General features: G+C 50.4%; 1 protein-coding gene across 1 annotated transcript; it reads left to right on the forward strand.

Moving 5' to 3' along the window:
• The first annotated feature begins 8364 nt into the window (after positions 1-8364).
• Positions 8365-25110, forward strand: LOC102458380 (uncharacterized). Its single transcript, XM_089781963.1, has 13 exons — positions 8365-8514; positions 10644-14595; positions 15260-15318; positions 15731-15888; positions 16238-16362; positions 16787-16845; positions 18827-18963; positions 19048-19172; positions 20331-20389; positions 20827-20981; positions 21557-21666; positions 22663-22785; positions 23350-25110. The coding sequence occupies exons 2-13, from the start codon at positions 10654-10656 to the stop codon at positions 23395-23397; spliced, it is 5100 nt and encodes a 1699-aa protein (XP_089638089.1). The 5' UTR covers positions 8365-8514; positions 10644-10653; the 3' UTR covers positions 23398-25110.
• The last annotated feature ends 1300 nt before the right edge of the window (positions 25111-26410 follow it).

Raw genomic sequence — 26410 nt, forward strand, 5'->3', positions numbered from 1 at the left:
GAATCATAGAATACCAGGACTGGAAGGGACCTCGAGAGGTCATTGAGTCCAGTCCCCTGCCCTCATGGCAGGACCAAATACTGTCTAGACCATCCCTGATAGACATTTATCTAACCTACTCTTAAATATCTCCACAGATGGAGATTCCACAACCTCCCTGGGCAATTTATTCCAGTGTTTAACCACCCTGACAGTTGGGAAGTTTTTCCTAATGTCCAACCTAAACCTCCCTTGCTGCAGTTTAAGCCATTTACACCATTTAAGGGAAATTTATGCCTACCCAGTTGTTTTGCAGTGTTATTAAGGCTGTTGGAAAAAGGCAGGAAAAGAGCTTGGTCAGGTGACCACTAATCTGCCCAAATACCAGAGAGTATAAATGCCCTGAATGTGAATTCTGAGACACTGTCCTCTGTGGTGACAGTCCACGTCCACATTCGTCTCTTCCGATCAAGACCCACCGAGAGAGCCTGAAAACATCTTAGTTACCGTAGTTAAAGTGATACAAAACCAGACTGACTTCTCCGAATCTGTCCCGTTAGCAGCAGTGCTGAGTTTCTCCTGTACTATTTCACCAGATGCAGTTGTAGGTCTGAGTTCAATTCCAGACTCTCAGCCTTGGTGACCTGAGGAAAACTTGACCTGTTAAATATAGGATGTTTTAACCATCATCTGTGAGGGAAAAGGGATCCCAGACATCACACCTAACAAACACAAACCTGCCAAGCAGTTTTTCTTGCTATTTAAAACAAATATCTGAGAGTTTGTCTACACTATAAAGTTAATTTGAAATAACAGCAGTTATTTCAAATTAATTTTAATAGCGTCTACACAGGCAAACCGCTATTTCAAAATAAATTCGAAATAGTGGAGCCCTTATTTTGAATTTGGCAAACCTCATTCTATGAGGAGTAACCCCAAATTCGAAATAGCTATTTCGAATTAAGTGCTGTGTAGACACTTAATTCAAAATAGGGGGCCTCCAGCCCTTCCCAGGGAGCCCTGGTGGCCACTCTGGGCACAACCAGGAAAACTTACTCTCCTCTCCCCCAGCCCGGAGCCATTAAAGGGATAGACCCTGGCCACAGTGCCGTGCCAGCTCCAAGCCTGCCAGCCCTGAGCCAGCAGTGGCCACCGGGGCCCAAAAACATGAGCCAGCAAGCCACTGGCAGCCAGCCCTCCACCACTCCCCAGGAACAGTCTGCCAGCTCCCAGGAGCCTGATGGGCTGGAAAAGGTGGGCGCCTTCCTGGTTCAGGGTGGAGATCATGGACCTTATTCAAGTTTGGGGGGGATGCCCCCAACTTCCATGATATCAGCCCTAGATGGAGGAACATGGCCGTGTGTGGCAGGATAGCTGCCAGCCTGGCCACCAAAGGCCACATGCGAATCCAGGAGCAGGTTAGCATGAAAGTCAAGTTGGTCTGGTGAGACCCCAAGCCCTGAGCTTCCCCTCCCCCTTCTTCCCCTTGCTTCCCCCTTCTAGCTCCCCCCTGCCAGGTTTCCCCTTCCCCTCTCCCACCTCCTTTTCCCAGTCTCCCAGCGATTCTTCCCCCCTCCTTACTTTTGTTCAATAAGCCCAGTTTCTATTTTTGAACATATATGTCTTTTATTTTACATCAGGAAGGGAAGCTAGGGAGGGGTGAGTGGAAGGACATGAGGGAGGAATGGAACATGAGCCCCCTGTGGGGAGGACCGGGGAGGCTCTGAGGACTCCTCGGGGTGGAAGCTCTCCCTCAAGGCCTTCTAGATCCTGACAGCCCTGCGATGGACCCCCCCCCCCCCCGGATGGCAGCCTGCAGCAAGTGCAGCCGGGCTGATGGCAACGACCCCACGAGATGCACCGGTGTGCCCAGGGGCAGCTCTGGCTCCATGTGGCCGAGTGCTGTGGTGTCCTGAATATGGGCACTCAGGGCACTCCAAGACAGGACTGCTTTGCTGTCCCTCATCGAGGGAGACAAGCAAGCGGGGAACCCTGAGAACTGTCTATCCAGGTGGGGGTAGGATCCCTTTAAGCATGGAGCTCGGTTAGCCTCAGGCAGCAGCCCCACACACCAAGTCCTAACCTGATGCCCTGCCGGCACTGGTTCTGGCCAGCCTTAACTTCGGTTCAGGGTCCACTCAGTGTGGACATGCTATTTTGAAATAGCAAAACTCTATTTCGAAATAGTTTTTGTGTATAGATGTGTTATTTCAAATTAGCTTAATTTGAATTAAGTTAATGTGAAATAGCACTGTAGTGTAGACATACCCTGAGTGTCTTACCGTCTCTCTCTCTCCCTTCCTGTCAGCAGCCAAACGGGTGATCCATCCTGATTCATGAAAACCCAGACCTGCAGGATTATTAACAGGGGTCCTTTAATTATTCCCTAATTTTAATTTTTAATTTCCCCCTTATTACAACCACAGGCTGGACGCCTGATTTTTTTATCGCAATTTTATTGCTGTGATTATGTGTTTGGTAGAGATCCATTGATCTTGTGGCAGGGGAAGCTGCTCTCTGTGACGTTGTGGAAGCAAATCCAGCTGAGGCCGAAAGGTTCTTGGAAGACCTAGGCTTTAAGCCTGTGGAGGTTGTGTATTTTGACAGCTCTCACCACTAGGAGTCAGTGAGTTGTCAGCTGTGTCCAGACCTATCCGTCCATGGAGAGACAGCAGCTACTGTGCCCAGACCCAGAAGTTCATGGAAGCAGACACTAACTCTGACCCTGTGGTCGGGAGCCATGGTTCCTGCTCCTACCCAGCAGTCCCGTGAGCCAGTGAAAAAGCTCTGGCTATCGTAAGCCCAGTGAGCCACGGGCCATGTCTTGTTTTTTTAAATAATGATGCTAAAAATCCATTTGACTCCTGCCGAGTTGCAAAATTGACAACACTTTTTGCCAGGCACAGGCGATTAGTGTTGTTCTGCTTTAGTATTTAGCATTAAAGTCATAAGGTACCTCAGTGCTTTACAAAGTTTAACATGTTTTTAAATAAAATCCAGCCAAAGTTGTAGCCAAAAGCTGCAGCAAAAAATTAAAAATAAAAAGTATCCTCTTTCCCTACCCCTTGTCTGCAGCGACAGCAGGGGAAAGGTGCACAAAGAATCAATGTTAAAAACACCGAACCTTGAGGTGGCCTTAAGGAATCAGACTGTCACTTTAATAAGAGCACATACAAACTCTGTAAGCACAAAGAAAAACAACAGTCCCACCCTACAGCGTGAAGGGGAAAGGTGCAGCGTTGGCTTCAGGGCTCCATGGTCAGCTCAGGGGCTGTGCAGAGCCAGCTTAGGACTCACCCTTCTGCCTGGTGAAGACCAGATCCAAAGCATAGAAGGGCATGGCCTAGTCTCCAGGAGTGTGGACGATCCCTGGGGTGTGAACTGGGGGCTCACTGAAGGAAGCCAGCACGAGGAGCAGAGCCAGGATGGCTGCTGTGGAGAGGGCTCAGGGACTAGGAGAAAAACCACTATCTTCAGTGTACCCACTTCCATCTGTAGCTGGAGTGTGCTGGCTCCAGTTCCCAAAAACTATTTGCTGCCCCTCCTCCATCTGCAATTGCCTCACCTTCCCTACCCCTTGTCACCATATTCTGCCCTGGCCATGCACTCCCATCACTAAGGGCTGTGTGGAGTCTTACCATGCTGTCGAAGGTCCAGGCGCACTGACGCACTAGGAAGGAAATCAAGGGTTTTGCCGTGGATCTCCCCATTAGCTCATGCTACCCCATTGGATAAAGTAGGCAAGAACTTCTCTGACCTGCCAGACCCAGGCAGAAATGAAGATGACTTGCACACAGTGTGGAGGGGCCTTTTCCCCTCCCAAGCTAGGCTGGGATCCTCTCTTGCTTGCTGAAACGCAGCCCAGCAATGGGAGCCATGCTGCCTAGGATTCTTGTTTGCCCCATCTTCTGCCCTACACTATGGTGCACAGATGGGCCCTGTGTTGTGATGCCCAAGTTCCTGGCAGGCTCTTCACCGGCAGGCTGTGCCGATGAGCCATGTTAGCACTGTGAGCCATGGTTCCACATTCACCTTCACGCTTGCACTCTGCAGGGCTGGCCCCAGGGCTAGGAACGGCTCCCCTGTGTAGTGTGTCATTTTGGAAACTGTAAGAGACACTGACCATGGCTCAGCAGGGCTGGGGTTAAACTGGGCCATAACATCTCCAAAGTGAGGCCTCGCTGTGGAGTCACTTACTGTTGGATCGGACTATCCAGTCCAGAATGAAGAGACTGGCACAGGTAACCTCTTCCTCGACCTTGTTCAACATTCTAAGTAGGAAGGTGAGCAACTCCCCCAGGAACAAGCGAACTGCAAAATGACTCACTGTTGGTCACCCCTGGCCTGCAAGGCATGTGGGGAAGGGAATAGAGTGCTAGGCCTGGATTCCCCCAGCTGCGATCTCCTTCTCTGGGAAAGGGGAATATGTTTCTTACCCAGATGGATCCGAGAGTCTAGGGCCTCTCTCTGCTCCTCCTGATGCTCTTTGTGGAGATTACACAGCTAAGAGAAGACTGCAACAGCAGCAAAGGAAGGGTGAATGGAGGAGGTGGAGAGGGCAGGGTCTAGTTCCCGATCTGAAGAACAGCCCAGCCAGTTGGATCAGTCTATCGGTGACACTGAGGTTTTGAGTGCCATGGCTCATGGAACAGCAGAACTTGACGGGTCAGGAATGAAGCTGTGGAGAGGTGGAACAAAGTTCTGGCGGTCCTGGTCAATGGGGTTGGGGTGGGTAGGAGGAAAAGACACCACAGGAGAGGTCGCCAGGATCCATCACCCTATGGGAATGGAGTGCAGCAGGGGCGCCTCTCCGGTAGCACCCTCAGCCAATGTGGTTCAAACCAACAGGCACCAGCTTTGTGCCCGGGTGATCCCAGCAGCTCTTCCCACAGTGTGGAGTGCTGGGAAGAGGGCATCACAAAGTCCTGCCCCTGGCAGCCTTGTCCGTATCCCTCACACAAGCGAGGTGCAGGGATCATCTCTGGCTTCACACAATACTTCCCCACAGTGCTTTGCTCTATCGGTCAACAGTGGAGCTAGCCATGTGGCCATGAAACGTCGACAACATGAGACATAAAAACGGATTTGACCGTTTTTCATTTTTGTATGTCAACTTTTGTGTGTCAACTGCACTTTCATCACCAACCTCCCTCCCCTTCCTGTCAGTGACCAAATGGGCGATAGATCCTGATCGGAGGAAACCCGAACCTGCAGGATTATTATGGGTGGGAACACTTGGTTCCTCTGAACGGGGTGTGGGACACCAGTTGCAAGGCTGATTGTGTCCCCCAGCAGTTATCAACAGCAGAGGGCCAGCAAGATGGCTGCTTGCCTGAGTCTGCATCTCTGTCTCCATGAAGATATTTAATCTGACCCATCCGCTGGCCTGATATCTCTGGAGGACTGTCAGCTAGTTACCCTGAGTGAAAAATGTCTTTATGATAGCGAGAATCAGCCATTCAAACCTGTGGTGGCTGAGAAAGAGGGAGATGGGCCTACACCCAGGGTGCATGGAGCTGACTCTATCCTGATCCATCTGTGTATTTTTAACCATTAAGCTATATCTTAATGGAGTAAAGGGTCAGCAGAGACTTCCTGGTACCCAATACTATATTTGAATGATGTAATTTTAATTCTCCACAACAGTGGCAGTTTCAGTCCAGGCTCTGCACTGAGGTATTTTCTCTCTTCACCCTCTGGAAGTCAGTCTCAAAGCTTTGATTGTCGCCTTCTTTGTACCTGATGGGGGGATAGCAGGAACCCAGCAAAGTCAGATACACTGAAAAGCAGTGATTTGTTTATCCTCTCAGAGGTAGCCCCAGAGCAAACCAAATCACCTCATGCCTCCTGTACCTCATCTGAGGCAGGGTCGCCCTTAGGCTAAACAGAGTTGGCTAGGAGATTTAAAAGAAGCAAGTCTATTGGCCTCCTGAGGCTCTCATGCCTCAGTTGGAAAGTGGGGTTTCTTAAGAGTTCCCGACCCAGTCTACACCTGCCTTAATAATAACTTAATCAGCAGACCCTCATTACTGTGTAATACATAACAATCACATGAATGGTTAACCAGCAAATGAACGTTTCTATTTGTCAAACCAGTATGATTCAGATAACAGTTTCTGACGTTGGGCTCTGACACGGTGGCTACGTCTAGACTGGCGTGATTTTCCGCAAATGCTTTTAACAGAAAAGTTTTCTGTTAAAAGCATTTGTGGAAAAAAGCGTCTAGATTGGCACGGATGCTTTTCCGCAAAAAGTGCTTTTGCAGAAAAGCGTCCGTGCCAATCTAGACGCGCTTTTCCGAAAAAAGCCCCGATCGCCATTTTCGCGATCGGGGCTTTTTTGCGCAAAACAAATCTGAGCTGTCTACACTGGCCCTTTTACGCAAAAGCTTTGCGCAAAAGGACTTTTGCCCGAATGGGAGCAGCATAGTGTTTCCTCAAGAAGCACTGATTTCAGACAGTAGGAAGTCAGTGTTCTTGCAGAAATTCAAGCGGCCAGTGTAGACAACTGGCAAGTTTAAAAGCAGAAAAACTTGCCAGTCTAGACACAGCCGGTGAGTATGCAGCAGTATGACGCCCAGGCCCTATGATGCCCACCAGTCAGGAAATAAACAATCCAGTTTCATTTCAAATGTCACGCAGCACGGACATCTAGAAAGAACAGGTGCTTATAAAACAACTTCACCTTGCATAGCTATAGCGTCTTCACAATGCACTGGACAAACATTAATGATTAGGCCTCACAAAACATCTGCATTGTTATTCTCCGCAGCACAGGAAGCGGAGATGGAGTTGAGTGACTTATCCAGGGTGCTACAGAAATGTGGGGCCAGCTAGAAGCAAGATGCACATCACACTGTTTTATACACTAGCTAGCAGCTTATATACTCAGCTATTTAACAAAGTGACCTGTGATTTGCTGAGAGGTACTGAAAATATATCTGTAAATGGTATTGCTAGTCAAGGGAAACAGGGGACCAAGAAGAAGTGGAGTAGCTATAGTTCCTGGCTCTCTGAATATTACAGTGGTCTAGCTAGATGCTGTTCCACAAGCTGATATAATGTTCTAGATCAATTCAGTAGGCAAGCTGCTAGCCCAGAGCTCGCAATGAGTGTGCTAAAACAATCCTGGGGGGAGGGAAAGACAGAATGCAAATTTTCAAGAAGTGTGCTAGATTGATACTCCTAGAGACCAAAGACCTCTCGTTAGCTCCAGGACAGATGGGAGCAGTGCAAAAGTAAGCCACTGGCAAATGTGCATTACAAGACCCTCTCTGTAGTGCTCCACAGAGGATGTGGGTCTGCTACTGCTCGGAGGTAGGGGGGTAAGCTGGCTCTAATACCCTGTGTAGGATTTTGTTTAAAGGCTTTGCAGGTCTCAGGATCAATCCCTGGTTTGTTGGCTAACATGGCACCTGTCCCCCCAACTACCATAACATTGGAGCGACCACCTCTAGGATTGAGCTCACTAGCCAGTCAGTCCTGGCATTTCCTGCTCAAATAGGGCCAGTTAGAATGACAGCTGTGTTTTTAACTTGGCCACCTGTCCACTAGGAGCCCGACCCATTCACATGAGCTTCTGAACAGCTGTTAGCCATCCTGAGTTTAGATGGTCCACTTGGTGCCTGAACAAAAAGGTTATCCTGTCACTTCAAACGCTCTTTCATTCTAATCTTTCAAACACTGACAGGTACATCTTTTGGTCTCAGGAGGGATAGCTGAGGGGTTTGAGCAGTGGCCTGCTAAACTCAGGGTTGTGAGTTCAGTCCTTGAGGAGGCCATTTAGGGATCTGGGGCAAATCTGCCAGGATGGTACTTGGTATTGTTGTGAAGGCAGAGGACTGGACTTGATGATCTTTTGAGGTCCCTTCCAACTCTATGAGCTAGGTCTATCTCCATATTACATAGACTTATCCTGGGCACACACTTGTTGCCCACTGATGCAAAATTGTCAGAGCTAGGACCAGTCTCCTGAGCTGTCCTTTAGCCTAGCTCTCATCATCTCGCTCCAGACTTATTTCCCTGTGCTGGGCCACACTGAATTGCGATCCCAAGTCTATCTTTGCTCTGCAGCTCTTTCAGTAGTAAATAGTGAGGGAGCAGCAATATGTTGCTGCCTTCAAATTCCACACCCCCTTTTGGAGCTAGAGAGGCCAACCGGTGCAACCCTTCCACCCATGCATCACAGCAGCAATATGTTAAGGGCCTGTCCAGACAGGCATGGCATTGTGAGGCGCTCGTGTTGTGTCTGGAGGGAGATGGGCTGGGGGAAAATGACACACACTGCCCAGTTCCTGCAGCCAAAGCCTCACAGAAAATGTGGATTCCTCCTCCCTCTCATTGTGGTGGGAAGAGCTTTCACATGGGGAGGTGCAAAGTGAGTTAACCAGGAACCGGGCCACCTGGGCCTCAGCTGTTACTTCCTTCTTGCACACCCATCCCCCACAACTCAGTGCCAATGAAATAAAAGAGCAGGTCTCTGAGCTGCTGCTTGTACCCTTCTCCTGTGTGTGGGTGACTGGGCAGCAGCTCTAAGGTAAGACTCAGTGGAGGGTTGTTGAAAAAGCAGAGTGGTTAAGGGACTGGGATAAAATGATTGCTTAGGCTCTGGTGTGCCTTCTGGAAGCATAACTGGTTTTGTGCACAGAAATCCCTGTGCTGGGGCTTGGCTAGGAGCCAGTCTGGCTACAAGTGTTAATTCTAATGTCTGTGGCCTGTAAGGTTTGACTGGGTCACTTCATGCCATGCCCAAGGGAAACCACTGTTCTAGGTAGTTAGCCTAATTATGTGTGTGTCTATAAGTGGCTTGTCAGGAGCCCTGGGTTATGATGTCTAGGCTTCTTCTCAGAGAAGTGAGAACTTGTTGAGAGACAGCTGAGCTCCATTTTCCTGGGCTTGTGTTCATGGTCTACTTGATAGCTGTAGTCTGAGGGGAAAAAGCCATAAAAGCACTGGGGAGGGGAGGAAGTTGGTGTTCTAAACTGCTGTAGAAAACAGCTCTGAGAACAAGCAGCTAGGCATTGAGACTTAGTACTCTATCTTCCTGTGTGTGTCTCCTAGTGGCTTTAGCCCTACCTGGCTTTGGAAGGGGCAGCCTTACTTTAGGGTTTTTCTTAGCCTACAATTGGCTTCCTTTCTCCCACTAGTTAACTCTAACCTAGAATGCCTAGCCTAATGTTTAGAGCTCTCTCCTATTGTATAGCCATGTGTTTCTTATGGCTGTAGCTGGTTATAACTCTAGTCTCACCAATGCTTATTACTCCTTCAGTAAAGCTTCATAGAGCCCCTCAGTATACAAGTGCATAGTATCTTCCACTAGCTGAAGCTGCTTCTTGGGCTTGACTCTTGCTGTGCCTACAAGGGCTGCTTCCACCTTGGCATTAGACTTGCTTTACAAGTCTTCGAGACCCAGAGGCTTAGCCTGGGTGGCCATTGCAGTCCCTGCTGTACACAGATAGCATACTAAAGCTAAGCACCTACCAGCAGCTAGCCTATGCCTCTACTACAAACTAGGGGGTGCATCCCAGCTTGTATATGCCTCTGTTACGTCTGAGTATGCTTAGCTCTAGTGGAATGGGCTGTGGCACTATAGTGTAGCCAGTCAAGTACAAACCAGCCTGATTCCTGTATAGCCAGCGCACACGTGATCTGGGAGGCTGTAGTGGTGATATTGCCTAATAACGAAGGCCTCTTCCTCAGGATTTGGAATTGGCACCTGCCCTCTTTTCCTTAGCCCCTCTAGTGCCTGCTGTCTATAGAGTGTTAACCTTGTGATGGTGGCCCCACTGGAAGCAGGCGAGAAGCTGCTAAAGCTCTTAAAATGGCTACATGGTATAGATGCCTTTTTATGGCTCCCAGGTTTCAGACTTTCCTATCAAGCCAGCATATTAATTTGATGGAAGTGCTGATCTGCCAGCAGGGGTGCAGCCATATCCTCTGGAAATGGTCCCACATCCCTTTCCTTCCTGCCTCCGTGTCTGGTCCCATCTGAATGTGTTGGTGCCTCCCAGTTTCTGTAATCAGTGGGGGGGGGAAATGGGACTAAAACCCCCACCCTTCCTCCTTCCAGAATAGGGCTCTCTGTAGCTGTGATCTGGGGAGGAAGGCACCTCTCTAATCCATCCCAAAGCTTATATTCTGCATGGTTGCATCTTCTGAGATGCCATGTAAACATGAGTACTCAACTATTTTAAACCACTTAACATAGCTGGCTCTTAGAGTTACTGGTTTAATAGACAACTTCTGCTGCAATACAAATGTGGTGAGACCATGAGGCTCTGGCTTTTTCTTGGTCACTGCCAGCACTAGATAGGAGGAAAGACACTTCTATTTCTCCCATGTTAAACTGACTCTAGCTGAGAAATTGAAGAACTGCTTGGTTTGAAACCATCATGGCTTAAAGCCCTGAATGAAGGAGAGGGGAAGGAGTGTTTTTTAGGGGGAGGGTAGCTATGGAAAACCCACTGTAGGTCTTGACTAGTAGACAGCAAGACACTCATTGGCTCAACCTCTGGAGTGCTGATCTTTCCCAGCTTATAAAAGGAGTTAGTTTGGGCTTCCCTCCATCTGGGCTAGTGGATTCCTTGGACTGGGATTGCTCAGCTAGCTGCTACCTTAACTGGGAAGAACTGCAGACATAAATAGCTAATCTCTTGATTTTCGCAGCTGAGCTGCCATGATGCAAGTGCCCATGATAAATCATGGGGCAGGACCGCCAAATCTGGATGACCCTTCAGGGCAAGATACTACAAGGGCTCCCCTAGGAAGAAGAGGAGCCATGAGAGTAACACCAGGCCCTGCAGCTGCCTTGATGCCTGCCAGAGGACATGGATGGCAAATCATTTTGGCTATGGTCACCTGCTTCCTTGCTAGTACCACTGCATGTAACAAAGGGTCTTCAGTGTCTCCCTGCCAGAACCCTCTTGCCACTGTGCCTACATCTTCACCCTTGCAGCCTGACTTAGTCGTGTCCCAGAATAATACTGGCAGCATCTTGATGACTCCCAGCCACCACGTACTGAACTACATGGAAAAAAGACACACTGGCCTGCATGCTGTGCAGGAGGAGCCACACACTAGAAGCTTGCAGGCAGATTCTGCAGCCCCCACAGACCAGCTACGCCTCCCAGAAGCCACATGGAATGACTTGAGCCTGTTCTCTGCACTCTTTGCATTCACACTTGATGGAAGAGCAAGTCTGGATTATAAACCGGGAGCTGCCAAGGACCCGCATGGCATCAACTTGAGCACTCTGAAACTCGACACATCTCTGGCCCTTGGGGCACAAGCTAAAATTACAGGCTCCCCAAAGCTTTCCCCTAAGGGGCTGCAGGCATCCTCCAAGGGGGACCTGCGGTTGCCTTCCCTACAGGCATCCAAAGTGGCCATTGAAGCAATGGACTCTAATGCTGAAGTGGTACCAGCTAATCTCTCAGAACTGATGGTGCTTGGGACAGATACTAGCACTATGCACTATGACCCCTTGCACTCCACTCCAAAGGCATCTGCACAGCCACTACGTGCTTCTCCAGATGCTGTCTCCCTTGCTCGTTTAAGTCCAAGCTCTGGTACAAAGCAACCAGCTGCTGCAGACAGTCTCACTGGTGAGGCATGGGGTCTGTATAAAACAACCCACTCTGCCATGCCCATGGCTCCCAGCACTAGCAGAGATCAGAAGGCCACTAAAACTAGTGCCACTGATGTCTTGCTTAAACTCCTGCCCTCTCCTCCTCAGACATACAGGGCAAGCAAAGAACCATCCTACTTAATGTCACTGATTGCAAGTTCCACCCTGCCAACCAGCCCGGCAGCTGCTCCCACGCAGAGTAACTTAACCCTGAGTACCCACTTGCCAGAGTCCATGTCTCCTCTGGAAGTGACTAGCTCAGGCCCTGCAGAACTGATCACCCATAGGCGACCAGGTTCCTCCCTCAAAGCCAGTGGTGAGGCTGCTCGTGTGGAGCCAGTGTGGCTCAGTACTGTCCCTGGGACACAGCCAGTGTCTCTGCCAGCCTCTCCTTCCAGAGAAAGTTCCCTGGAGGCATCCCCTACTGTAACCATGTCCACCCAGGGACACAGTTCCGCTAGGCTGTCAGATGTGACTAAATTCACATGGAGTGCTTCTGCTAGTATGTCCCAATCCACTAACCTGCCCCCAGCCCCAGGATCTATGAGACGACCCGCCAGCACCTCTGCTTCTGTGCCACTGCATGTGGGTGGCCTGAGCCACTTCACAGAACACCCCTCTCTCAGCCCCCTTACTGTTCCAGACACCTTAGCAGGCCCCACTGAAGGGATAGGGATCAGGGAGATGCTCACTGCTGTCACACCCCCTGTTAGTGAGTTACCTACTCAGCCAGCATTACCCATACACGTCAGCCCTACTGCACAATTGCATGCCCCATCTGGTGCTTCAGCTTCACCACTAAAGGTAGCTCTTGAGGGTGTGGTGCAGGCAAGCTCAGAGGTACCATCTGGGCTTCCTTTGCAGAGTGGTGGAGGGACAACTCTCCCTACTGCTCTGCCAGGACACAGAGGAACCAGGCCTCATAGGCACTCTGTTCCCAAGCCAGCCACTGCTGGACTGGGCCATCTGTTAACTCAAACTCCTAGTTCACCAGGAATATCAAACATTCCGGTTGAGCGTGACACATTGAGCTCTCCAGTGCTGGAAATGACCACTCCAGAGTCCTCTTCAGAACAGGGTCTCCTTGGGGTCCCTCATAGTCCAGTAACTAGATCTCGCTCTCAAAGTGATGCTGTAGTCAGTGATATTTCTCAGCTGACTGATGCTATTACCAATGCTCCCTTGCTGGCTGCAACTGGAATTGGCCTTTATGAAGCCATACATCCCTATGAGCCCCTTAAAATTGATGTGGAGACTGCTAGCACTTCCCCTGGAAGAACTCATCCGGTAAGGCAGCTGGGTACTAGACCAAAAGAGCACACGACTGAAGTGATTTCTGGTTCCACTAATTGTCCAGTCTGGGAGTCTGCTGCCCTTAGCACAGCTGTGGAAGAAAAGGGTTCTCCTAGCCCTGCTGTCACACATGCTCATGACTATCTAATAATAGTTCCTTCATCTCTGGAGCCAATGAGAGGAACATCTGGCTCAGAGGAGACACCACTTGCTGGTACCAGTCAGGCACTGACCTACCCTGCAGTCACAAGCAGTGTGAAGCCTACTGCAGCCTTCTTGCATGAAGATACTGCAGCCTATTCTCCACCCCACATGCTGCCTATTAGCACAGGCCCAAGAACTCAGTCCAGTACGGCTGCTTGCTGCCCTGAGACCTCCCCTAGTGTCTCAGGAGGCAGGACAGCTGCAAACATCACCAGTGCCATCCTCCATGGGGGATTGGCTGAAACTGTGACGCCCCTTATGAAAGAGCAGACTGAAGTACCTCCTGGTTCCTCCGAGCTCCCTCTCAGCATGTCAAGTGGTGCTACGACAACCGAGCTGCTTTCCCGCTCCAGTTCAGCAAAGCCACTTGCTCAGCCAGCACGTAAGCCGTATTCACTCCGCAGACCAGGAATGAGGAGAGAGCCATCCACCCCAGCTGACTTGGTCCTATCCCACTCAACCACGTCTCTGCCTAGCAGGATGGCCCTCTGGCGAGGGCCACAGGTGCCGACTTCTCCACAGAGAAAGACCGTCCTTGTGTTGCCCTCTAAAAATGATACAAGTGGCATGGTGGAGACCCATTCCACTTCCCTGTACCTGAACAGAACAGGGCATGCATTGCTTGCTGCCCCAACCCCAACTGCACTGGAACATACTCAAAGGCCTGTCCCGGCAGCCTCTGCTAGAGCTGCACCTTCAGAATGGAAGCCCACCTCAGCAATGTTGGGAAAACACAAAGTAAAAGAGGTGTCCACTAAGGCAGCTAACATCAGTGGGGTGACACCGCCTGCTCTTGGGCGGACCTCAATCAGCACAGCTGCGTCCAAGGCTACCCCAGTCAAAACCAGAACAGCTGCTTCACTGCCACTGCCTCCAGCACAAAGAACAACTGCAGAACTTACAAACCTTCCCCTGACTTCTGGACCCAAGGCTCCTGTTTTCCAGCCCCTCGCTGAAGCCAAACCTAGTGGGGTGACTTCCCTTCACACTGCTGCCAGAATTCTACCCACAGCAAAGAGAACAGCCCTGCTAACTAGTGCCAGAACTCCTGCCACACCTGGCCTGCAGCTTCCTATTCTACCAAAGCCAACTCAGCTGATGCCTTGGAACAGGAGCAATGCACCAACACCGCTTAGACTCCCTACTTCAGTCTTGTCAACCCGCTTGCTTCTAAGCTCCCGACATGGGTCAACAGCTAAAACAGGCCTTCATGTGTTAACTAGAACAATAGGTTCTGCCTTGCAGCCAGCCACAGCTGCAGCGACTGCCAAGTGGGTGGCGACAATCGAAAAGGGTCACACTTCAAAACTTGAATTCAAGGCTTCAAAACCGAGCTTCTCCCCTAAGCCAAAGAGTGGGCCAGCAAGCAGACCTAAGTCACCTGTGCATATCCTACCTCTGCAGTTCCGCCTCCTTGGGGCTGCCTACACAGAGCTCCTGAAGAACAAGTCTTCAGATGTCTACAAGAAGCTGGAGAAGGAAGTGAAATTAACTGTAAGTGGAATTCTTAAAAGCCAACTCTTTAGAAGTCAGTCAGCTTCCAGAACCTAACGTGGCTCCCTGGTTGTAGCTTGTCATCAGCAATTTAGACTCTTCTCCTAAGTCTCCTTGTGGGCTAGATAGACCTTTCCTGGGGTGGGGGAGTATTGAACTAATACTCCTGTGGATTGGTATCCAATGCACCACTTAGGAGGGCCAACAGATTTACCAGGCCCTTGGGCAAGCGTGGGTCAGGAGGGGACAGGTTTGCACTCACACGGGCCTGCACATGTTGCCTCTTTGGCCAATGTTGGTCATGACTACCTGTAAGCAAGGGGCTTTAGTCTCCAGTCCCCTTATGGTGAGAATCGCTAAGGTAGCTCCAGTGCTTGGCCCGTGGTAAGGCAAACTGTTCCATGCATGGCAATGCTGAGATGGCATTTCCTGTTAGTCCATGTGGGTCTGGATTGTATCCCCCTAGACTCTATACTTAACTAGTCTGCCCTGAAGCTCCACTCACTCCCAATCTAAGAACTAGTGATAACTACTCCCTGGCTCTGTGCAAACTAGTCCATGTTCTTACAAGTCTGACTGCACTTCCAGTAACCCCTCACTGTTGACAATGAAGTAGCTGTTGTGGAACAATCTGTTCTCAGCCAGTGGCTCTTATTGTTTCCAGCTAAACAAGATGTTCTCCAACTACAAGAACTTCCTCCAAGTGAACATTCTCCAGTTTTTGTGAGTATCTTACAAAACTCACCCCATGCCGTCTGGGGGAGGTACTATTCAACTGAGAAACTAGGCTTTAAGAGTGCATTGGTTCCATTGCTAGCTTTTGTTGTAAGCTACCCAGGGGAGAGGGTGAACCTTGTGGGAGTGGGGAGGGAGTAACCAACAGATCTTGTTCTTGATCAAGTACCTCAGTTTGGATGACTTGCCAAGGAATAGAAACTGGCTGGGAACACACTAGTAGAACAGACAGCGGGTGGCAATTAGCTGACTAATACATGGAGGGCATGCTGAGTTCATTTTAAAAGGGGGTCCTTTTGGAACAGCCTCTGCAAAGCGATGACTGGTATCAGGTGCTATGTAAATACAGCCCATCAGGTTAATAGAACACCCCTAACCCACTGTTTCCTTGACCTCACAGGAATGGCTCTGTCATTGTTGAGAGCGAGGCTCTATTCCAGGAAGATGGCCCTGCTCCCACAAACTCAGACCTCATCCGTACAGTTGTCACAGAAGTGGAAAGGAAAATGGACACCTTTTATGACTGGAGAGTGGATGTCACATCTGTCCACTCAAATGGTGAGCACCGGTCACTGCAATGCAACACCATGTAGAGCAGAACTTCCCTCAATTCGTTTCCATTCCCAGATGGCCATAGGTACCGTCAAACCTGCACTTCAATAACAAAGCCAGGTGGCATGTGTCTGCCAGAGGTGACATCTGGCACCCACATACAGTGACCCAACAAAATTGGGTGTTGAGGGGAAGAAGTGTTTGCTTGTAGACCTAAGCAATACATCCCATACTGGGGTTCAGGAAACTGTCCTGTTTCTTTAACTGCTCCATGGCTAAACTGCATTTGCTGAGGTAACCGTTGTAGGGATGCCTTCACAGGGAACACCTCAGCCCTTTTGCCTCCCTCATCTAGGTTTCAGCCTGGAGAATCTAGAACCAGAAAAGCTGTTGGTCTCCTTTACTGCTCTGAGGCTGGGTTCGATTGCAGCGTTCGGTGGCATGCGCAGCCAGGGCCCTCTGGACCAACTAAATGATGTGGTATGGTAACTCTGATTGAGGAGCTCCTTCTCTTCTCCCCTCCCCCCCATGCAATAGAAATGACCACCTCATGGCTAAGGTATGGGAATGGGGGCTCTTGATATCTTGGGTCTGTCACTTGACTCATGCAAAGTGGAGATTTGCTAGCACTAGCAGAGATCTTAGTGCCCTACAAGTAGAGGCTATTGGAGCAAATCAGATCCCTACAGCTGGAGATAATACACAGATTACTAGAGCACCAATCTAGCACCCCTAAGGTGAAAGGAAATAGCAGCATATGAGAGATGGCAGGGGACCTGACAGATGTTCACAGTTCAGTTCTTCATGCGTCTGTGCCCAAGGGGCCTGCTGAATCCTTCCTCTGGAAGAAGGGTTGGGGAAGGCTGGAGAAACTAGGAAAGTAACTGTCCTCTTTCCTCTGTAGGTGGTTCGGTCTTTGGGCACCCTGTACAAAGTGAAGAAGTTCTCAATTGTCAGACTCAGGTACAGAAAATTCACCCAATGCTGGTGCCGCCTTAGAGCTCCAGGCTTACGTAGAAGCAGCCACTCCCTGGCATGGGAGAGCCAGTGGTACAGCCCTGAGCCAAATAGTCTTCATTTGACTCCACAAGGCTAGAGCACTTCAGGGGTGTGGGGAGAAATGGGGCCTCAAGTGTCCTCTGCAGTGAACCTAGTAACAGTTCAGCAGTTTCCAACTTCCATTGATTCAGGAGAGCAGTCCCATGGGCAACTGTGGGCCCTTGTAGCCAAGAAGGCTAATGGCATATTAGGGTGCATTAGGAGGAGCACTGCCAGCAGATCCAGAGATGTCATTATTCCCCTTTATTCGGCTTTGGTGAGGCCACATCGGGAGTATTGTGTCCAGTTCTGGGCCCCCCCACTACAAAAAGGATGTGGACGCATTGGAGAGGGTCCAGCAGAGGGCAACTAAAATGATTAGGGGGCTGGAGCATATGACTTATGAGGGGTGGCTGAGGGACTTGGGTCTGTTTAGTCTGCAGAAGCGAAGAGTGGGGGGGGGGGGGATTTGATAGCAGCCTTCAACTTCCTGAAGGGAGGTTCCAAAGAGGATGGAGAGAGGCTGTTCTCAGTAGTGATGGTTGGCAGAACAAGGAGCAATGGGCTCAAGTTGTGGTGGGAGAGGTCCAGGTTGGATATTAGGGAAAACTATTTCACTAGGAGGGTGGTGAAGCACTGTAATGGGTTCCCTAGGGAAGTAGTGGAGTCTCTATCCCTAGAGGTGTTTAAGTCTCGGCTTGACAAAGCCCTGGCCGGGTTGATTAGTTGGGATTGGTCCTGCCTAGAGCAGGGGGCTGGACTTGATGACCTTCTGAGGTCTCTTCCAGTTCTATGACTTCTATGAACGGCAAGATCTCCATGCACTACAATTCATGCATCTGGTTAACCATGAGAGGTCAGTCATCTAGTGTTATCTGGCTGCCAAATGCTCCCTGCCTTCAGTGGCAGTCCTGGGAACTAACAATTTGTTGGCCTTCATGAGATGCAGGACCGGGGGAAGGAATGGAAGCAGTGAAGTACAGGCAAGAATCCAACACTACACGTATCATCCTTGTGCATTGAGTATTGAACATGGGGGGGATGGGTAGAAGTACGGCTAAGTCCAGCTTGAGACAAGTCGACCTATGAGGTGGGACTACAAGGCCTCTGTACTGTGGTGCATCCACTCCCTTTGAGATCTGCCTCATGACATTGGAGATAGTGGAACACCATGTGATGCAATGCCGGGAGCAGCATGCTGGGCACTAGACTAGGCTGGAGCCAGTGTGGAAGCAGAAATAGTCAGCAGCAGTGGCAGAGATCCAAGTCACTTAAAGGATGAGGGCAAAGGCATTGATCAACCACTTTCATGCAACTGCTGTGAAACTATCTCATGCAGGGCTCTACTTTTAATCCTGGTCCTGTACTGTTTCTTGCATGTCTCTCATTCCCACCCACAAATCTTAAATTCTGTTAGGCAGGTTTCCCCATGCTAGTAAAGTCTGTTTACCACTAATAAACCTTCCTTCCAATCTCAGAACTTAGCAACTTTTCCAGCTGGGCTGTTGCCCACAGGATCTTGCCTGCAACTAAATACACTTGACCCACTTCTGCTATTGGGGCAGCAGGTCTTGTGGGATTGCAAGAGTGACAGGCAAAAGCTTAGGCCTCCCTAGTGGGATTACGAAATAGGAATGACCCTGCTGGAGCAGTTGCAGCTACATTCTAGCAACCCATTGTAGTGTCCCAGAGATAGCTGTGCTCATGGCTCTGGTTTCTTGAAACAGACTAACAAGGAGTCTGGTGGCACTTCAAAGACTAACACATTTGTCAGGTTATCCTGAGCTCCAACTTGCTTCCTCAGATGCTGAAGTGGGGCGGGGAGGAAGCTGCAAGAGGGTGGCCAAGCCTCCAGACCTCTGCCGGTTCTTACCTTTGCCCTGCTAAAACTCTTTCCTTTGTCCAGGGACATCAAAGGTGACCTGGAGATCAGTGGGGAAGCCTATGTTGACACACAAGCTCATGCTGACATCAGCCAGATTCTACAGGCACTGAGGACTCTTGTTAACTACTCCGTAGACTTGACAACTCTCTCTGTGGCTGGTGGGTACCCTTCCCTCTAGCACTGTTGCTTGGCTGGCAGAGGCCATGACACTTGTCTAGCTCTGATCTCTTCCCCAATTCCAGATGCAAGGCTGAACTTGCAGGTTTTCCCCATTTCCTTCCTGATCAACAACTGGATGGTCGATGAGAAGCTGCTGGATCATTCTTCTGTGGAACACCAGAGTGTCACCAGGTCCCTGGCTGACGTGGTAGGCATGCCTGGCTTCCAGCCTGCAATTCCCACCCCAGCCTTGTGTAATCAGATGTTTAGGGATGGAGAGGGGACCCTGTAGAATCCCTCTTGAGATCTAAGGAGGAATCTAGAAAGCATTAATTCCAGGCTTCAGCCTAATCCTGAATAGAGGCCTTGGCCTATGCCTCCTAGGGCAGGGGTGTAAAACCTAAGGCTTGGGGGGCCAAATCTGGCCCCCAGCTCACCTGTATCCAGCCCCTGAGGGTTGGGGTTCCCCCAGCACAGGGAAGATGGGGCTAGAGTGCCAGCCCTTTCACACTCTCCACACAGCTGGGGTGACACATCCCAGCTGCAGTGGGGGTAAAGCTCCAAGCTTCTCTTGCTGGAGTCAGGCTCCAATCCATGGGTGGGGGAGGAAACGGCTCCTGCATCCCACCCCTGCCCAGACCCCCCCGTCTTCCCAGGCTTACCAACCTCTGCCCACTCCTACACCCTCCTTCCTGCACAGATCCCACACCCCAAGCTTGTTTTCTAGCAGCCTCCCCTCCCACAGACCCTCCCCCTCACTCTTAGCCCCACCCAGAGCCTAAGGGGCCCACAGGGTACTAGCCAGGGGCCCCCAGGCTCTGGTGTGAAAATGTGAGGAGTGTCTTTCCACTCCTTAGAGTGCCACTCTTTTAAACCCTTGCGTCTCACTTTTGTGTGGCCCCAACTGAATTCTCTGCAGGTCAGCAGCCTCTAACCCAAAAGGTTCCCTACCCCTGTCCTGGGGAAGGAGCACACTGAACTAGGTGTTACAATAAAGCACTGGGGTTGCCTGTAAGTGGTGTCCCAGTCTGAATCCAGCTCTAGTCAGTGAGCTTTGAAGCTCAGACTCAGCATATTGGGAAGCCCACGTATGAGGATCTAGTAGAATTCCAGGCTCGAGCAAGAATATTAACGTGAACGGAGGGCACAGGAGTTACTCCAGACATAGAATTGTGGGTGTTCCAACAAGGCCAACTTAGCTGGTGGATAAAGCTCCTTAAGCTTGGCTCTGATGCCTGCTGGGGAAAGTGGCCTCCTTCAGAACAAACTGGATACAGATGTTCTCTCAACCTTGGTGGTAGGGGCTGCATGGTGGGACAGAAGGGGGGCAGGGACTAGACTGTCTAACTCTGGTCCATTCTTCCAGCTGACACACACCCTGAGGAAGTACCAAAGCCTCCTGCAAGTGGTCATTCGAGACCTCCTGTGAGTAAAAGCTCTGCTTCTCTTAGCTACGCCATAGGTGGCAGATGTGTGGGACTTGAACTCTAAGATCCCCTAAGGTGGTTTGGAAGATGCTAACAGTGGCTGACACTTGGCTGTAGAGACAGAACAGGGGGCCCCAACAGTCTGGGCTTCTACCCTACTATGATCTGCATTAAAAAAGCTTGACTCCCCATTGTAAGCTATGAGCACCTACTAAATTCCCCCAACCTTGAGTTACTATCTAGCCAGAGGCTTGCTGTTTCCTCATAAGGGCCAGCAGATCTTAATTCTTCTGACAACTTAGGTGTCTAAGAAATGATCCTGGGATGCAGGCCTAGGTGGGAGGCCGTGGGGTCTAGCGCTCAAGCCTGGAGTGCCCATGGCCCTCTGGGTGACTGCTCCTCTGCTTCACTAGAGTCTGTTGCTTGTCTCAACAGAAGCGGCTCCCTGAGCTGCCATGGGGATGTTGTGTTCCAGCACCCTGCCCCTTCCAGTGCAGACGTCCTGCAGACGCTCCTCCTCTCAGTTGGCCCGGATGACATGCTGGCTGGGTCAGGCTTCCAGGTGGACCCATACTCTTTCCATGTGGCAGGTAAGACTATTGGGGGATCTAGCTGGACTACAGGAGTCCTTCAGAACTGGTCCGGTCCCCCTGCTGCAGTCTCGTTACAATGGCAAGGTGTAGCTGCAGCACAGGCCTCCAGACTGAAGCTCCCTGCTCCAATGTTAAACTTCAAGAGCAGAACCACAACCCCACATGGATTCTACATGTGCTTTTGGGTGGGGCGCACGTAGAATCAGCAATTCCTTCCCACCAAAACGGAAGAGCTGGTCAGGCTTTCTGCTGCCTGTTGAGGCTCGAGACCTTCCCTCTGCCCAGAAGAGACCCCCCTGAGGCAGTGGTGGAGCCAGCTGCCATCATGACTAGCCATTTGAACAGCCCACCATGATTGGCCTAATCTACAGGCCAAGATGCCTTCCTCTGGAAAGGGAAGGATGGGAGGGAGGCCTCCTGATAGAGCCAATAGAGTAGGAACTGCACCCATAGAGGTTATAGTAGCCAGCTAAAAAAGATCTAGTGATCAGTCTGGACAGGGCAGGAGGCTGGCTTTCATTGGCAGCCCTGAGGCTATTAGGCAGTGCTCTAACTCTCTCCCTTTACTCTAGGTGACACACTGGAACCTCCCTTCATGTATCCAAGCTTCCCTGGCTATGGTGTGGCAATTATTATTATGTGTGGCCTTGTTGTTGCTGCCATTCCCATCATGACTCTGCTGGTAAGATGGCAGTGATGCTCCGTAAGCTTCTGCAGAGGCGTATCTGAAGTTGCAGTGCAATGATGTGGGTCCTCTCCAGTCCCTTCAGTAGCACTCAGGTTACAGGAATGTTCAGACCCAGCAGATCCAGGGTATTAACACATCCTGGCCAAAGCAAGAGGTCACACCAACATGTAGACCTTCTCGGAATGCTCACCGCTGTTCAACACCCTTGTCTACCAGTCCTCACTGGCACGTGGCAGAATGAGGCACAGCAGGGAGCTTGGTAACTTGCTCTTGAGCAATAGAAGTAGAACACTTGTGATGCACCCACTAGTCAGCATGGCTATGTCTAGACTGGAGCTTTTCCATTAAAAGCATCTGCAGAAAAGAGCATCTAGATTGACATGGATGCTTTTCCACAAAAACTTTTTGCGGAAAAGCATCCATGCCAATCTAGACTGTTTTTTGCACATGAAAGGCCTGATCGCCACTTTTGCCATTGGGGCTTTTTTGCACAAAACAGTCGAGCTGTCTACCCTGGCCCTCTTGCCTGAAAGCATTTCCGGAAAAGGACTTGCGCAAGAAGCACTGATTTCAGACCGTAGAACATCAGTGCTCTTGCGCAAAATCAAGTGGCCAGTGTAGACAGGCTGGCAAGTTTTTGCACAAAAGCAGCCACTTTTGTGGAAACTTGCCAGTCTAGACACAGCCCTTGATTCTAGTCTTCCTTGGATGACTTGCTAGTCTCAGTCCCTGCTTACTTCACATGTAGCTCACCAAGCAGAGTTAGAATATACTGCTCCATTTCCAAGTGTCTGCTGCCTGCCTCTTGTCTTGGAGCATGTGCTTGTCAGGTAGCCTGCTTCTAAGCCACTGAATGGGCTGGCCCACCCCAGTGCCCACAGCATAGAGTTGTGTTTGTGGTTCACTAGCTTGCAGGCAAAGATCTCTTCCCTTGCAGATAATTAACTTTTTTCCTCTTCCTTCCTTCCCCCCCCCCCCCCCCATGATTAGTACCTGAATTCTGGACTCTTTGGCTGGCATCACACGGCTATAATTCAGGGTGGGAGAGACCCTGAAGCAGGGACACAGACCTTTGAACTGGATAACAAAGGATTCCGCTCTGCCATCGAAGAGGCAAGTATCCCTCCAAGGATGGGAGAGCACAGATGAGTTTTGGGGCCTGGTTAAAAATAGTAAAGCCTTAATCAAGGGCACCGGTGGTCTAGGGATGCTACAATGTTGCTGGTTACTGGGCTTTCCAAACCCCACTACTCTTTAGGGCTTTCCTACCCATGTCCCAGAGCGCAGCTTGTCTTGTTTATTACACTTCCCTCAGACAGCTAGGATCTGAATTTTCCACTTCCTCACTACAATCCCCTGTGAGGTTCATACCCTTCTAACCTTAAGATGTGTGGTCCTTCCAAGCTGAGAGAAGGGCCAGGTTGGGGCTGTTTCAGCACTGGCTAGTACACAGTGTAGTTAGCTACTCCTTGCTGGAGTAGGAATATGAACTCATTGCACCTGGATAGACTCCCTCTCAAAGGCCCTGGAGACCCCCTTCATGAGGGACTCACTCTTGTAGCACAAGAGGCTGCTGAGTACCAGGTCCCAAAGGAAAGTCTCTTGGGTGGGGGGAGGATGCTTTGTAGCTCGCGGGCAGACCTCTAGGGATGTGACTTTCACTCTTCCCTCCTGCAGGATGAGGGCAGACACTCGTACACTCCAAAACACTCAGCCGGAGACTGAAGATGCAACATGCAAGTTCTTGCACCTGCCTCATGGGCCTAACTCTCTTCTGTAGAAACAAGAAGATTCAAAACTCACTCTATGGTGGGGGTGTCAGTTCATGCTGCTTTCCACATGTGACTGCTTCTGAAATACTTTGGCGGGTGCAGGCTTTCTCAGCTGTAGGCAACAAGCCTTTCCTATCTGCACCCTGAATAAACTCTCTACTATAGAACTACAAAAGTAGCTGCAACTGGCTTCCTTTCTCTGCTTCTAGAGGGAGGTAGAAGCACCCGTCTAACCTGCCTAACTTCTGGTGGAAGAAGTGACCCCCTTCTCCCTCCTTGAAGAGCTACGGTGCTAAAATAAACCGAAGACCTGATCACTCAGATGTTTAAATTATGCACAGAGCTCTTGTAAGAGCAGCTAGCCCTCCTCAAGGGAATGAGAAGAAGCAGACTTCGATCAACCTAGAAACTCCTGGATGAAGGGTCTCTGGGCCTGCAAGAGTTCTGTTTAGGTTCTCAGTGTGAAATGCCTCAGCTCTGCATGACTCCAGTAGAAATCCCCCTGGGAGATGAAGTTGTCTTGTGAGTGCATTTGACTTAATATTTTAAACTCTGTTTTTAAATGGTGGCCTACTTGTTACAGACACTCGGTAGCTAGCAAAGATCCAGGGCCATGTCCCCTTCTCATGGCTGCTGTGACTAGGCGGCTTAAGATGCCTAGTTTCTGTAACTCTACAGAGGGCAGCCTTGTGGTTACTTAAACTAGCTGAGCTCCTTGAGCAGGAGGGCATCTGGCCTAAGACACAGAAGGATGTCAGAGCACCCCAGGGCTAAGCTGCAGAGGTGGTGCAGTCCCTCAAACCAGCTCTTAGATGGGAGGCCTTAGTGTAGCTCACTTGTTTCCCAAAAACTTTGGTGTAGCTCAGACTTCCTTGGTCTGTCCCTGCCAGTTTAGGCAAACCCACTGGAAGCTGCTGGCATGCGCAAGTGAGGCCTCCTCCCTTCACACTCCCCTCTTAGAGGACCAGTCTCTTAAGTGCCATCCATGACTCCTTTGTTCTGGGAGTAATTCTCTAAGTGTGGGGCAGATTCCCTTCCCAGGTGATGCCTGACCACGTCCTCTTATTTGGTGGATGCACCCCTGGGATGTGGAAATGGCCAGTCTGCAGGAGTCACTGAGACAGGCTGTTTCCTTGGCTGGTTGATTTGAATGAAGTCACCTGTCAAGCTGGGGTGGCAGGTGCCAGCTCAGAGCTCCTGAGGAAGCTGAGAATCTACTGGCAACCTGGCTCAAGAAGGGGGGTAGTCCCCTATTTAGCAATCTTAAGCACCATTCCCTTAGAGCTCCTCCTCTTCTGGCCTTCAGAGCAGCAACTTGATGACAGGGTAATGGCACAGTTACTTCTGCATCAGTCTGCACTCTCTCCTGCAATGGCTAAACCGACACCCAATTGGCTGTCTTTAGACTCCTAGTGTAGTCATCAGATGTTGTAGCTTTTTGGGGGGGGAGGGGAGAAGAGAAGCATGAGGCTGAAGGTAGCAGACTGACGAGTGACAATTGACTTCTATTTCTATGCTGCTGGTATAGGTTTCCCTGCCAACAGACTCTTTTTCTTTCCTCACAGCAAATGGATTTAACTTGTGTCCATTTTTAGATGCTTTTCTCAGGTTTGTGGCGAGCCTTTTGGAATGTACTGTGTGATTCTAAATAAACAGTCTAAGAATACACGACTCTGGCATGTGCTTATTGTGAGGTCATAGAGGGCAGGCTGCAAGCTAGCTTGGAGCTCCAACAATGTTCCAGATTCTGCTCTTAAATGAGAACCCTTCCATGGTACTCAGCAGTGCTAATAAAGCCTCATTGGAGCAATCTGCTGCCTGCCCAGGCAAAGCACCCTTCTCCCACCCCTCCACAGTAGAAGGAGGATGAAAGGAGCCAGCTAGCTCTGCCGGCAGTCTAGTCTGTCTCTTGCTGAGAATATCAAGCTGCCTGACAGCAGGTGCTTAGCAGAAAACTCTTGCTAGCCATGGTCCTCTTCAAGGTAAACTTGTGGTGCTGGGGGCGTTGCACTAATTCTGCAAACAAGAGTCAGGGAACCAGTTTGGTTGAGCTGCTGCCGAAGAACCTTGTGGGGCCTACAGCAAGGTTTCTTGCAGCTGCACAAGGAAACATCTAGTCAAGCAGCTGCACAGCTGTCTCCAGCAAGGAGAGGGATGGCTGAGGAGACCTTTGCCCCTAGCTGAGGAGAGTCAATTTTTGGACCATCCTAGACCAGGTTCTGATGGGCTGTCTCCATTCTGCCCAGGAAAGCAGGGCCAATGCTAGTGCTGCTGAGCTGAAGCTGGAACAGTTTAGGGAGGAAAGGCTCTCTTGGGGGTGGGGGGAACAAAGATGATGCAAGTCAGGCCTTGACTGGCTTTGGAAGAGTCAGATTCCACGTTTCATACCCTGATATCTTGTAAGATGGCTGTGACCTCATCTGTTACAGGAGTACAGGGAGCAAGAGCATAGGGTACCAGCTCTAGCTGGCAGCTACAAGTAGAGCCGGCCAGGGTGCCAGAGAGGCTGGTGCCACTGGTGGGGTGGGCTGTAGGGGAGCCCGAAGCAGACATGGTGGCTCAGCCTGGAGCCAGGCATGTAGCCTGCACATTTCAGAGGCCATGCTCCCTGGCCTAATCCATTTGCTGAGGGGAAATGTTTGAGGGTGCTGGGGCAATGGAGTTCTGTAGAACAGAGCAGCCAGGTGATCAGTGTGATACAAGCACAGGTGTCCCTGGCAGGCCTACTGCATCTTCTGAGGGAATTACAGGGCTGCCTCCAGGAGTCCTTGGTCTTACCTACTGTGCCTGAGGCAGCGGAGGGGCTGCTGTGGAACTAGTGTGCCTTTAGGGTGGCACCTCCCCAGGGATGTCCCAAGTGGGGCAGAGACCTAATGGTTGGGCCTGATGCAGTGCAGTAATTGGGGCCAGCTGCATGCCCCCCCATGCTGACTTTTGTGCATGTCTTCTACTTTCCCCAGATGGTG

The sequence above is a fragment of the Pelodiscus sinensis genome, chromosome 14 (assembly GCF_052426305.1).
Source record: "Pelodiscus sinensis isolate ZL-2025 chromosome 14, ASM5242630v1, whole genome shotgun sequence".
In the NCBI taxonomy this organism is placed as follows: Eukaryota; Metazoa; Chordata; order Testudines; family Trionychidae; genus Pelodiscus; species Pelodiscus sinensis.